This window comes from Podarcis gaigeae, assembly GCF_964106915.1.
Source record: "Podarcis gaigeae genome assembly, chromosome: 12".
Taxonomy (NCBI): Eukaryota; Metazoa; Chordata; class Lepidosauria; order Squamata; family Lacertidae; genus Podarcis; species Podarcis gaigeae.
Genome location: NC_139688.1, coordinates 43,932,365 through 43,946,506, shown reverse-complemented (window position 1 = coordinate 43,946,506; position 14,142 = coordinate 43,932,365). Strand labels below are relative to the sequence as shown.

Below are 14,142 nucleotides of genomic sequence, written 5' to 3'. Positions count from 1 at the left end.
TATTTACCAACAGATGCTTGTGAGGCACCTTCAACAAATGAATAACTATAATTTGGAAATGGTAATATGTTTACTTACTGCAGTATGCATATGCTGCTGAATATTGGCGTGGGATTGATCAGTCACCATTGCTGGATTGGTTTTTCTGGATCTGGGATCTTATATATAGGCCTAACATTATAATCATATACACACTGACTTGAGAGCATAGTCATGTCTAAGACTGCACTGTAACAATTCAAATGAGAGAACTCGGTGGGACAATAGGTTTATTCAAAGATGGAGTTTATTAATCACTTATTAGAACTACTTGAATGACAACATAAATTTATATAAGCTTGTCCCTGATACCCTCCTGATTTTTTTAGACGATACCTCCCATCATTCCTGACCATTTGGCTGATGTGAGTTGGAGGAACAAACCTCTTGGGAGAGGTTGGTTTATTTTCTCTTGAGGTTTAGAGCTTACAGTTAATTAAAGTAAGCAATCGGGCATTTAGTTGTGTTGAGATGGGGACAGTGACAGGGAGAAAAAGAAGAAGTCAAAAGTAATCTGACAGAAATTTCATTTCAGTAATAAATAAAAAGTAAGATTTCAAAATATGTGTGGCAAGCATACTAGGCTCTGGGAAGGGGTGGAGGAGAAGGGGAATTAAAGAAAACAGCAATAAATTTCTGTTCAGTACTGCCTACACACTAAATGCTTGACAACAAATGTCTGTGGTTTTAGCTTTCAAACATAGCTGGGTAATATTTTGCAGGTGTCCTATTTATGAGGTAATGAATGAGGAGATAGGAACATTTTACACACCACTGGTGCTCTTTGGTCATCAAGCAGGAGCCTTTTATTTTTTAAAAAAGTGGGTTCTGAATGCATTTATATTTCATTGGCTCACCAGGAATATTGGCGAGTTCTCTCTATTTCATTAGCACTCCTGTGTTGGCCACTAGGAGTGGACACTGGTTCCCTGACAAATTTTGGTTTTAAGTACATAAGCAAAATGAATCTAGAGATGCTAAATGAAAATGATCAGTACATGATTATAGTACTGGGATTTATAGGGTACTCAGCTTGAAAATGAAATAAATGTAAGTAAGCCTGCAAGTAACCAGAACTGTGTGTTTTTGCTCTTTTCTGTTCTAATCCTTTCCATCACATGGACAATATTTCCCCCTAAGAGGTTAAAAACATTGCCACTTAGATGGATGCAATGTAGATGAAAGACTGTAGAGGGTAAGAAAATATACAAAGAGGGAAACGTCCTTCTTGAACCTTCCAAAACTCCTACCTGGGAATAAGCTCTTCGTGAATCACATTTGATGCACCTTTTGCAAAAAAAGGCTTGCTTAAGCCCAGGACTTGATAGGCAGCTAACCATTTCCTTTTCAGTTAAAGAGAAGCAGTTATCTAGATAGCATTTAAGCCTGGAAAATACATACTCAAGCAACAGCAAGGAGCAAAAAACACCCACACAACCACCACATGTCTCTCTCAGCTTTCATGTCAAGGACTTTTCACCGTAATAACTTGCAAATGCTCTCTTATAAGACTTAAGATAAAATAGGTATTCAGACGCTCATGCAGCTTCCTAAGCTTTCAGGAGGAGAAGACAAGATTTCGTTGCTTAAGGAGAATTCAGTGGTCTGGTAGGAAGGACAATAGTACTTGGACGTAAACAAGTTTTTTCCTTTATTCATTTCCTCTTAAAGAATTCATCTTTTTTCCTCTTCCCTCAATTTTCCAATTTTCTAAGCCACCTTGGTTGGGTTTTGGATTTCTTTTGCCATTGAAAGGTGAGGAATACATACATTTTAAAAATTCTTCCTCACTCACTCGTAATTATTTCTACCAAGGAACGTTTAGAAATCCCATTTCAGGCCAATGGAGAAGCAAAAGGATCAAAAGTTAATTCCCATTATCTCCTAGGTTGCCTGTTGTATAGCTTATACAATCTTTGTAAGAAGTTAAGACGACATCCGAAGAGTTGGCACACTGGAACCCTGTCCTGTGTTTCTGGTTTCTCCAGAGCTTTCTAGTCCAAAAGAAAGACAACTTACTGTCCTCTTCACCTGCTGCTTTATTAGCCTTAGCAAACCTCAAAAAAGGCTCTCTTCCATCTCTCACAGCAGCTAACTGCTCTGACCTTTGCATATTCTCTTCTAACACTGCTTCTGATTGACTCCACCAAATCTCACAAGATCATAAAAGATCATACTCCACCAAATCTCTCAAGATCATACAAAGGGTGTGGGTGACGTTTTTCTAGCCTAAGGACCACATTCCATTCTAGGCAAAGCTTTCAGTGGCCACATGTCAGCGGTGGGCAGAGAGGCAAAAGTGGACAACCTTTGTAAATTTTTCCTTTGTACAGCAGGCTAATTTTACATACACACCTCTCAATTCCAGATCAGCAAGCAGCATTATAGGAGTTCAAAGACATGAGTGTTTATCAAAACACTCAAAACTGGCTACTTTTCTTTTTAAAAAAAGTATTTGATAAGAAAAACAAATAGAATTCTCTAACTTCCAAATGTAAATTCTACCTTATTGCTAGAAGTGTATTGTTCTTTTATGATGTAAAGTTATGCTTCATGCACTTAAAATGTTGTAAGCTGCTTGGACGTTCCTTATGTGGCAAGTGGCTAATAAATTGAATAAATAATGGTGAGGAAGATGATCATCTTAGCAACATGAGATTTACAATTCAAGCAGCTGGTGATAAACACATCTTTTTCTATATCCCAAACTGTTCTACTACAGCAGCATTTGTTATGCTATTACAGTAGTCCTAACTACAAACATTTTAGCTATGACAATATTGCTTTCAAACATAAATAAATGCCATTTTCCAGATAAACATTTAGACCCCAGTCTCTCTTCCCATTACTCTACCATCATATCCCCCCCCCAAAATTCTCTCCTAGTAGTCCTCCTGTCAGTTCTGTTATCACTTGCTCCCACCCTCAACATACCAAAAGGGGTTTTCCTCAGTCAGTCCAGGGAATGCTCCCATGTCAATCAAGTGTACAATTCAAAATTACCTCAAAAAACAAGGCATCCATTTTCAATCAATCACAGTCTGCCAATCACCCATTCCCACCACCCTTCTGAGTAATACCCCTCCCCACCTTCTCACTATATAGAAGGGTCTGGAAACTTCTGTTTCAGTGTATCTGAAGAAGTGTGCATGCACACGAAAGCTCATACCAAGAACTGACTTAGTTGGTCTTTAAGGTGCTACTGGAAGGAATTTTTTTTGTTTTGACTATGGCAGACCAACACGGCTACCTATCTGTAACTAGAACAACAACAAAACAACAAGCCCATGGGATGTTACTACTGCCCCAGAAAACACTTCATTTTTTTTTGTCACTTGAGAATTTCATTATTTTACATCAATAGCAAGAGTAAGTGCTTTGTTTCACAAGCACCAGCTGGATGTCTAAATGCTATGAGAACTTATTGGACCTGGCCCAAGACATTGTTAGTATAAAACAATGCAGCTCACCCCCCTCTGCCATACATGTAGGCTCTTCTAACTAATAATGGTTTCACTTGTCTCTTTTAACGCTCAAAAGGTTTTGAAATCAGGAACACTCAATATCAGTTGAAATTGGCATCCAGACGCATAATCCCAATGAATTAATAGACAAGAAAATACTCTAGTTCATAAAATGTGTTGTGGGAGTGTAAGGTTCCTTGTATGGCAAAACAGGGAAAAAGGCATAATGAATTATTTTTTAAAACCCAGTAAATTCCACAATCTGTCATGGCAGACTTTAAAAGCATGTGGCTAGGGTGGTGCTGTGAGTTAAACCACTGTACCACTTGGGCTTGCCGAACGAAAGGTCGGTGGTTCGAATCCCCGCTCCCGTTGTTCAGTTCCAGCTCCTGCCAACCTACAGTTCGAAAGCATGCAGTGCAAGTAGATAAACAGGTACCGCTGTGGCGGGAAGGTAAAGACCATTTCCGTGCACTGCTCTGGTTTCACCAGAAGCGGCTTAGTCATGCTGGCCACATGACCCGGAAGCGGACAAACACCGGCTCCCTCGGCCTTTAAAGAGAGATGAGCGCTGCAACCCCAGAGTCGTTTGTGACTGGACTTAATTGTCAGGGGTCCCTTTACCTTTTATATGGAGTAACACACCTGGCAGGAGATCATTTATTTATCTGTAACTACACTCACGTATTTTTGTTCTTTGATATACTAACATCTTTGGTGTATATACACAGGCTACAAGGACAGATTTACAAACGTCCTTAACAAGATAACACCTGGTTTACAACAGAGTTCTTCAGGACACATGGCTGATAACTAGCAGGCAGTTCACATATTTCAACGTCTACATCAGAGAAGGAAACCACGGTTGGGAAATGCATCATCGTTTGTCCTATACAGGCTGTATTTCAGTGCCAAAAATTTCACTACCACTATGTCTTTATGAAGTTGCACAACGCCAATGCCTCATATTTATCCTCAGAAATAAACATTATCTCCTTGCGTGGCATGCCCATAGGTAGTTCTGACAAAAAGCTCATGAACAATATCCCTGGGCTAACATAAAACTTAAGTATTACCAAGCATTATTACATTGGAGGCTTTCATTGCCGTGATATCAGATTAGAAATGAGAAAGATGAGTTGGAGCCAGCAAGTCTGTTTTACAATAACCATGTGCAACCCTTTCTGTGGATGACAAGGCTGGGAAAGATGTCATCCGTCAAGTTCTCTAGAGAGGGCTGTGTGAGAGGGAGCCAGTGAGAGTGCTGAGAGGAAAGAACCATCATGAATCAAAAGCCCAGTACAACCTCCAGTTTCTTGGAAATTCAAAGGAGAAATTCTGAGGCAGGATTCTGGTGATGAGATCTGGTGATACCCCTTGCTTGTCACCAACCCATGCATGGAAACAACCAAAAATGGCTCCCACATGCATGTATTGTGTATAAATAATAAATAATAAATTATTATTATTACGCCTACTTTATGTGCACATGGAGAATCTCTCTCTCTGACAGAACGAAAAGCCAATGTGAACTGCGATGTTGTCATGGAGATTGTCCACACAGGAAAATGTATATTATTGAGAGGCTTACAATTTTATCTGTCACTTCCCACGAATGGGAGTACTTAACTTTCAAGAGAGCCATTACTCCAGAGTAAAAAATGTTTCTCTTCAAATGAGTGGATCTTTCTCCAAAAGGGTGGTGGATGGGGTTTGGGACATTTGCTAGTTTTCACTAAAAGATGGCCAGAAACACCTTTAAATGGTTGTTTGGAATTGAAAAATGCACTGATAAATGCTGCCTGACAAATACCTTTGAAGAAGAAGAAGAAGAAGAAGAAGAAGAAGAAGAAGAAGAAGAAGAAGAAGAAGAAGAAAGACCTTTGTTATGAGGGGCATTCAGGGGAGAAATGATCCTTCACTAGTCCTGAAGATAATTTGAATATGTATGCTTCTTGAGTGAAGGAACTAGGCATACTGAGGGAACTATCTATTGCCAGAACATATCTGCTGTCAGGGAAAGAGAATGACTTCTTCTCCAGAGAACGTACAAGCCTACGTAAATCTGCAGTTGCCAAATGGATATGAGAAAAGGCTTCACAGTCAACTAGATGATATAAACAACAGGATGCAAAAAGGGGAAAAAAGAAAACTAGCATTTATGTTTGACAAGCTAGCTTAAATTTGTTTTCAACAGCATTTTTGTGGGTGACTTGTTCTTAATTTTTTTTTTTTTTTTGCTGCTGGAAACCAGTCGGGGGCAGGGGGAGATCATGGTGCCATGTAGTATTTTTTAAATAGTAAAGTATATGCTACTTACCCATTCTGAATAGCGGCCGTGGGGTCATATGTCAAGGCCATGCCAGCCTGTACACAGTTAGGGGGGAAAACAGAAGGTTACTCTTTTTATATCACACATACACACAACAACCAACGAAAAAGGGGGAAAATTAGTGAACCCACTATATAATCCTTTCCCCCCATTTTTGGTCTTAAATTGACTTTTAGTGCTTTTAAAAACTTGCATTCTATTGATGTCAGTTTCGTGCTGTGCCAAACGCTGCTTCTATTTTCACAAAAGTCTTCATTCACCATAAAAGAGGCATTGTTGTTGTTGTTTTTCTGTCTCTCTTGCCGAGAGCGGAGGAACTTAGAAGAAATGTTGTGGTGTCTGTGTGCAGGTTGTGCTTCACAAATGTGAGTGGTACCTGGGTGGTCTTTTCCCGCTTTGAGTTAAAACAAAAAAAAACCCCGTGCATGGCTCTTTATAAAATGGTATATCGTGGCCCACAAGCCCTCGTTGGCTGACAATTTCAACCCCCAATGTTGTGTGACTGTTGTTGGACTCCAATTCCCATCAGCCACAGGCAGTCTGGCAATGATCAGGAATGATGGGGTTGGAGTCCAGGAACATTTGGAGGGTTGCAAGTTGCAATTTTTCTCTGGAGTTTATGCAAGTCCCATTTGTGCTTAGAGGGGTTTGAGGTTCTTTGTACAAAGCTTATATCCCAGAATCCCCATGTGGCTACACAATGGTCATTCTAGGAAGCAGCGCCAGAATGTACTACGTTATATGAGGAGCTCATAGGTGCAGGGAGAGACCTCAGGAATTGTGGTGTGTTTTTTTGTAATGAAGTAGAAAAATGACCATTTGGCCACTTCATACATTCAGTAAGCAATGTGCAAAGTTCTCTCCTCTCCTTGCAAACCACTTTGGTTCACCTTCACCCTCTTGAATTGCCCCCAAAGATGGAGGTGAAAGATGCAACACCATGTAGATATTTTTATTCTCCAAGAAATAGTATACAATTGCCCGGTAAATGTATTCTGTTTATTTCAACTGATTTGCACCTTCTGTGCTGTTTGTTATTTTATTTTTCTTTAGTTGAATGTGTCAAGCATTTAAAATGCTCAGTTTAGAGCCCATGATAGCAATCATGCTTTTCTGTATTGGAGACTTTATTCCTGTTGTGGATCAGAGCCATAGCTAGGTGATCTTATGCCCCTGGCAGAACCATCCAGATTGCGCCCCCTAGCCATGGACAAATTAACTCGTCTTTCCACTTCTCCTCCAACCCCCCCTCCACCCATTCAATTCCTCACACACTTCACCTTGTAATGAATTTTTTCACAGAAAATCCAATATTTATTTTTTAAACCAATTTTGAGCCCCCCCCCACCTGCACCCCTGGAGGGGGCCTTTCTCATCACCCCCTAGCTGCAGCCCTGCCCCTTATAGACCATGACTAGGATACAAACTACAACAGTTAAATGGTGCAAAATGTAAGTTGGTTCACATTTATTTTCTTCTTACAGACAAATGATCAGTTACTAAACCAGCAAAACTATGTTGAGACACAATAATTATTAGGCTTGGCCAGTTATGTTCAGTGGTACTGTATTGATAACATTACCCCAATGACTTGGGATGTTGCTTTTAAAACCAGCAAAAACAAGATAAAACTGCAATGCTGGTAACAGCAACCACTGACATCGCAAAATACAGTTGTGCTACATATTACCCTGTTTATTCTGCTTACTCAATGAGCGGGGTGTTCCGATCGTGTGATAATGTTTAAAATGTAAAAGGAATCAGAGGAACTGAGTGTCAACTCTTAATGCCAACCGTGGGCCAATCATACAATGCAATCCATACCATTATTGGTTATTTCCCTTTTGACTGACAGTGCTGACTGGCAAAGCCAGTGTGGTGTAGTGGTTAAGAGCGGTGGACTCGTAATCTGGGGAACCGGGTTCGCTTCCCCACTCCTCCACATGCAGCTGCTGGGTGACCTTGGGCCAGTCACGCTTCTCTGAAGTCTCTCAGCTCCACTAACCTCACAGAGTGTTTGTTGTGGAGGAGGAAGGGAAAAGGAGATTGTTAGTCGCTTTGAGACTCCTTAAGGGGAGTGAAAGGCGGGATATCAAGTCCAAACACCTCCTGTAAACTGATAGTGTGTCATCAGAGGTCTATACGCCTTTTGTATGCTTGTCTCCATCTTCTTCAGTTGGAAAAATAAAAGCAAACAGCCTGCCTACAGGTATGAACTTGTAATTTAAGTACAATGTCAGCCTGACAAGGTGAGCCATACAGAGGAGGATGACTGGCACACATAATGACCCAAATAAATGAGATGGACTATAACTCGAAAGCCCAGCCAGAAAGTGAGATGCAAGGTAGAAAGTAAACAATAAGGATCTGGAAACCAATAAGCATGTGGTAGACACATAAGGAAGAGAAGAGGAGAGCAAATGGGTCACAGGAATTGTTTAAAAGTTGTTAGAAACGTGGGGGATGATTTGGCAAAAAAGGAAAAAGGAAATAAATAAACAGAAAGCGAATAAACCTTCCTCATTGTAAGTATTCTGAGCTAGAAGCTCTTTGAAGAAGAAAAGGATAAAGCCAACAGTCCAAATGAGATCTGGTTTAAACATTCCTGTAGTAAAATAAGCTTTACTCAGTGGGTGAGTTAACTTGGCATTAATCTTTTTTTTGATAATTTATGACAGTTTTAACTAAAAAAATAAAATACTGTGTGATTAAAAGACTTACAATTTTTTTAAAAAAATAAAAAACATTTTAAACAATAAATCAAACATTTAGACATAGCATGTTATGAACATACAGCTGTACGTTCAAGAAATAAGATGTTCTCCCCAATGAAACACGCTGAGAGACACTCATTTCAATGTACATATTCTCACTGATATGCTATGAAAATAATGTTTCTGGCTTCTATTAAGGTTGTGTGTGCAGTTTTGAGTAAGACCTGTATGGGACTGAGTTAGGCCAAGCCAAGTCAGCTCCAAATCCACAAACATGTTTATATAAAAAATGGTTCAGGAATTCAGAATTCTTTCCTAGCAGTTATCCCCCGCTAAGCTCTGTTGCCTCTTACTAGGCAATCCCTAGGATTACCTTTGATGCTGACACCCTTTTTTGAAAATGGCTTGTATTTAAAACCACACTGCGCGTAGCTGCAGAATACATTTCAATGCACACTGCATGAAAAATAAACATGACATTAATGGAACTGGTGTATTTGATTTTAATACAGTGACTGTTCCGATCTATTATAAACGCTTACAGCTGACATTTCCAATACCGGGTGCTCAGAAATGGTAGCCATTTATGTTAACATTAGAGAAGCTTGATGAATTTGATCTTTGTGAATTAGGTTGTGAAGTAATCTGATCTGCACTCCTCGGACTAATATGCAGATTGAAATATTACCACCCTTCTGATTTTGCACTCTTCCAAATTCTCCTCAGCTCAAAAAAATTCCAAAATGCATTTAACAAGCATATTTTAGGATACAAATATTTAGAAATGTACAGAGAGAGAGAGAGAGAGAGAGAGAGAGAGAGAGTTTGTTTTATTTATTTTTATGTATTTATATGCATTATGTACATATTTTCATTTTAAGAAATAAAATAAAAATGTACATCAATGCAAAACCAGGAAGAAATGGATTTATGAACACAAAATAGGCACACGTCCTGAACTGAACCATGTTCTCCTTGTAGCTATCACTGCTACCTGCTAGCTCATTGTATGAGAACAGGGAACCAGATAAGAAAGGCAGCTGGAGAGGGTGTCAAGGGGCTGTGATCCACGATGGACCTTCTGTCAAGATGTCATCAGGCACATAATGATATCAACTCTTGATGCTAGCCCTAGCAATAATGAAAGGGGAAAGGAGTAGGCTCACTGGGAGGGGGAGCCATTCTTTCCATACGCATCTTATTCTATTCCTCACAAATTTTGCTTTGGTTGAAGCATAAAAGAGCAAAAATTAACTAGATACTGAAGGAGTTAAGAAGCTTGGAAAGATTAAGCTTACACCCAATCTGATGTGAATGTTATGAGTCCTTAAAGATCTTTTCCAGCATTTGTTATCTTCTGATTTGTACTATTTATTACAGTATCTCCTGACTGTCTCAAGGAGAAACATTGCTTTATAAATGTACCTCCCAGATTAGCTCCAAATCACCTGGTATTCCAACAGAGGGTCAGCAAAATCCCCAAAATCTATGCTCCATAGGCCTGAGGACCTGCAAGTGAATGTATGAAAGACAAGTACCACATGTGCTTTGTGCACTGGAACTATTTGAACTGACACAGCTAAACATTATGGCTGTGATCCTAAATGTAATTAAGTGGAAGTAAATTCCAAGGAAATCGAGACGACTCAAGTGCTTAGGGTTGAGACATATGGAAATGTTCTGCCAAGATTTTCTGTTCTATTTCTCACTAGCCTTATTTCTCTCCCTCCTATAGACCACCACTGCTTATTTTCTGACTCACTACAGAGCAGGCATCCATAGTATGCGCCAATATTCATGATGAAAGAGAGAAGTTACCAGAGATACCAACAGAAAACAAAAAAATCAAATCTAGCCTGATTTCAAGGACAAGGACCCTAACCCATCTTCACCCAGGAATCTTGTTGGCTCAGCCCCATAGAAATGCCCATTATAATTGTGAATATGATTAATGTCCCCACATTGTATGACAGATTTGGTATATTTTGGGTCGGAGGAATGTCAACTGGGGCCAATCTGCTGGAGTTCCCAGGTCCCTTAATAGTCTTGTGCATAGAGCCAAGAATAAAAACTCAGCCAGCTATCAGACTGAATCATTTCTGTCCATAGAGGACTATGGAGCTCAATCCAGTATTACCTGTCTGCTTGGAAGCATAAAACAGCCTGTGTCTGAGATCTGAAATACACGCAACAGAGACCTGCTAATCATTTCTAAATGCCTGCTGCTCGTAGAGAGAAAAGGACTGGCACCAGGATCAGAAACTTTGACTTTCCTGCAGCTATTGACTTTACAACCAAGTAGGGAAATCCCAATCTCCCAAATGACCTCTGTATATTTCTCTCTTTAAATTGCTAGAGGGCATTGAGTAGAAAAGTAATAAATGGTAGGTCAAAAATGAGAAAGTTAAAGGAACAGTTGTAAGAAAAGTGTCTGTGTGTGTGTGTTTGTTTTAAGGATAATTCATTTTTCTTTCCATGCTTGAGCACATACAGTACATAGGTTTGCCTCCTGATTATTTACAAAGGAAGTCCTAGCTCTAGATAAGTGTATTAAAAGTGGCAAACAGAGGGGGAAGAATGAAGGAAGCATCTATGATCCCTTATCTGCAGTAAACTACTTAATTTCATCCTGGTCTAATCTCAGGGAAACTCATCATCAGAGTTATATGACTGGGTTGCTCATGACTCTATTATTGCAAAGAGATCAGTCTCTGAATTCATTATATAGGCTATTGCTGTGGCTCATTTAAGTCCATTTTCTACTTAGATGTATAATTTCAAAAAGCCAATGTAAGAGCAATGAATCTTTTGCTCTTCCTAATCTAACTTATCCAGTTTTGTCAAGTATGTTTTTAGAATCACAGTCTGATTCTTTGTGGTCTAAACCACTGCGCCTCTTGGGCTTGCTGATCGGAAGGTCAGCGGTTCGAATCTGTGTGATGGGATGAGCTCCCACTGCTCTGCCCCAGCTCCTGCCAATCTAGCAGTTCGAAAGCACTCCAATGCCAGTAGATAAATAGGTACTGCTGTGGCAGGAAGGTAAATGGCGTTTCCATGAGCTCCGGTTTCTGTCACGGTGTTCCATTGTGCCAGAACCGGTTTAGTTATGTTGGCCACATGACCCGGAAAGCTATCTGCGGACAAATGCCAGCTCCCTCAGCCTGAAAGTGAGATGAGCGCCACAATCCCATAGTCACCTTTGACTGGACTTAACCATCCAGGGGTCCTTTACCTTTTTACCATATACACGGGTGTATCTTTGAAGGAATTTTGTGTAATACAGCACCAGAATATTCACTATATATTTCTAATCATTTCTTATAAAAAGCCACTGTACATATGTTGTCTACAGATAAATAATTTCAACCTCAAGTTTTAAAATAACACTATTTTCAGTCAAATTTATCTGCAGCCGAGATCAATATTCAAACTGGAAATACAGCACGTAGAATTTTCAGAATTTTCATGGAGCTGTGTTTGAAAATGAGGCAGAACTTCAATTCGTGCAAAATGCACCTGCCTGACTGCTGACAAGTGTTAAGGTGAACGGATCATAGAACACCAACTCTGTACCAGTTACATTGGCTTGTTGTATGCTTCCAAGCTCAATTCGAAGTGCTGGTTTTCACCTGCTTTTTATAGCCCAGGATGCCCATATATTAAGGAACACCTCTCTCAGAAAGGTCTAAACACCAGGAAGAACTTTCTGACAGTAAGAACTGTTCGACAGTGGAACAGACTCGCCCGGGAGGTGGTGGACTCTTGTAGGAGCCAACTCTTAGGGGCTGTGGGGGCTTCGGCCCCCACAAAGTTGATGGGTATCCCCATTCATATGGGGTGTGTCAGATGGTAGTGGTGGTTGCTCCTGAGTAATCAGTCGGGACTCAGACCTGTCTTTTACAGGTTTTATTTTGGTGCAAAACTATTTACAGGGCAGAACCACAAGTTCATGTCTACCTCAATCGCTAGCGGAATCCGGGAGTGGTTGTTTCCGGGACTTCCCCCAACATAAGAGCTTCGTCACCCCCAGCCTTTTCCTTCCTTCTTTGCATTTTATACCTCTGCGCAGGGTGGGCAACAGAAGGAGCGTGCTTCCCTCCTGGCCAGCTTGGCCAGGAGCGGTGCTGAGGCTCCCAGCAGCATCCTCTGGTCCTTTCCCCACTGGAGGTGTGACATTCATCACAACAGGAAGAGGAACTGCTTCACAAGATTTTCAGAGGTTCCCTATAACCCAACTGCCCCTCTGCTTCCCTACTCTGTTCTGATGGCAGTACCCTGACAGGGTGTGTGTGAACTGCATCATGTGATTGATTATGCAGGGCGGGGCTTACCTGGGCCCTCACAATATTTTATTCAAGTTGGCATCGCTGTGGACCCTCCGTTCTTGGAGGTTTTAGGCAGAGGTTGGATGGCCACCCGGTTGAGATTCTTCCATTGCAGAGGGTTGGGCTAGACTATCGTCAAAGTCCTTTCCAACTCTACACTTCTGTGATTCTATGAATCTACGAACCCACCCAGACCCTTAGATCTTCATATGAGGGACTTCTCTGTATACCTCCTCTGAGTGCAGTTCAAAGGGTCATAACAAGGGAGACGGCCTTTTCAGCTGAGGCTCCCCACCTGTGGAATGCTCTCCCCCACAGATGTTGGCCTGAAACTTTTAATGCCAGGCAAAAAACTAACCTTTTCCCAAGCCAATGATGGACCAAATTGGTTAGGTTTTTTTTTAATGTGCTTTCAAATTTTCAAGACACTGCAGGGTTGGTGGGGGGCTGCTTTGAATGATAAAAAGGTTAGTGTTTTATATCAAAAAAAATTCCTTCCAGTAGCACCTTAAAGACCAACTAAGTTAGTTCTTGGTATGAGCTTTCGTGTGCATGCACACTTCTTCAGATACACTGAAGGTGCTACTGGAAGGAATTTTTTTTGTTTTGACTATGGCAGACCAACACGGCTACCTATCTGTAACTAGTGTTTTATATGACTCCCCTTTTTATGCTAGAATGAATTTCTGTTTTTGAAAAAATGTAAGTCACTTGGAGACCTTCTTAGGTAACAAGTAACTAATATGTTCCGAAAATGATGATGATGGAAGGGGAATTAACAAAACAAAACAAAAAAACAACAGGGGACACATTGGGTGAGTGCAAGTGCCTTCTGCCCACAAAAGAACACTTCTGCGTCCAAGGTATGCCTCAGCTTCACAAAGTGAAAAAGAGTTGCTATGATGACACATGTTAAGCATCTTATAAACACAAATGCTATGATTATGTGCAAGAAACTTTGTGTAATGTTTGAAAGTGTGGTGAGTAGGAAAAAAGTAAACACTGGGATAATATTGTCCCTCTCATGTACAGAAAAGCTACAGAATCGAGTTTGGAAGCAGAATTAAAGTAAATTACCAAACCTTCAATTTTAGCACACGGGGGGCACCTAAATTGTGTAATTGGGTATTTGATTGATTGATATGGGAATTGATATTATAATTTGGTATTGATACAATGAGGCATATATTGGATTATTGTTATTGCAAATTAATAAAAAATATGTATATAAAAAAGAAAAGCTGCAAAATCCATAAGCATACATAGTG

At 40.3% G+C, this 14,142-nt stretch overlaps 1 protein-coding gene across 10 annotated transcripts in view; it reads right to left on the bottom strand.

The window, feature by feature from the left end:
• RBMS3 (RNA binding motif single stranded interacting protein 3) overlaps nucleotides 1-14,142 on the bottom strand; it is a gene marked incomplete at its 3' end in the record, with an annotated part of 741,806 nt that overhangs the window by 75,777 nt on the left and 651,887 nt on the right. For all 10 annotated transcript variants that reach the window (XM_083705905.1, XM_083705904.1, XM_083705903.1 and 7 more), the window contains one exon: nucleotides 5,824-5,870. In XM_083705905.1, coding sequence (XP_083562031.1) covers nucleotides 5,824-5,870 — 47 coding nt within the window. The remainder of the gene's footprint in view (nucleotides 1-5,823; nucleotides 5,871-14,142) is intronic.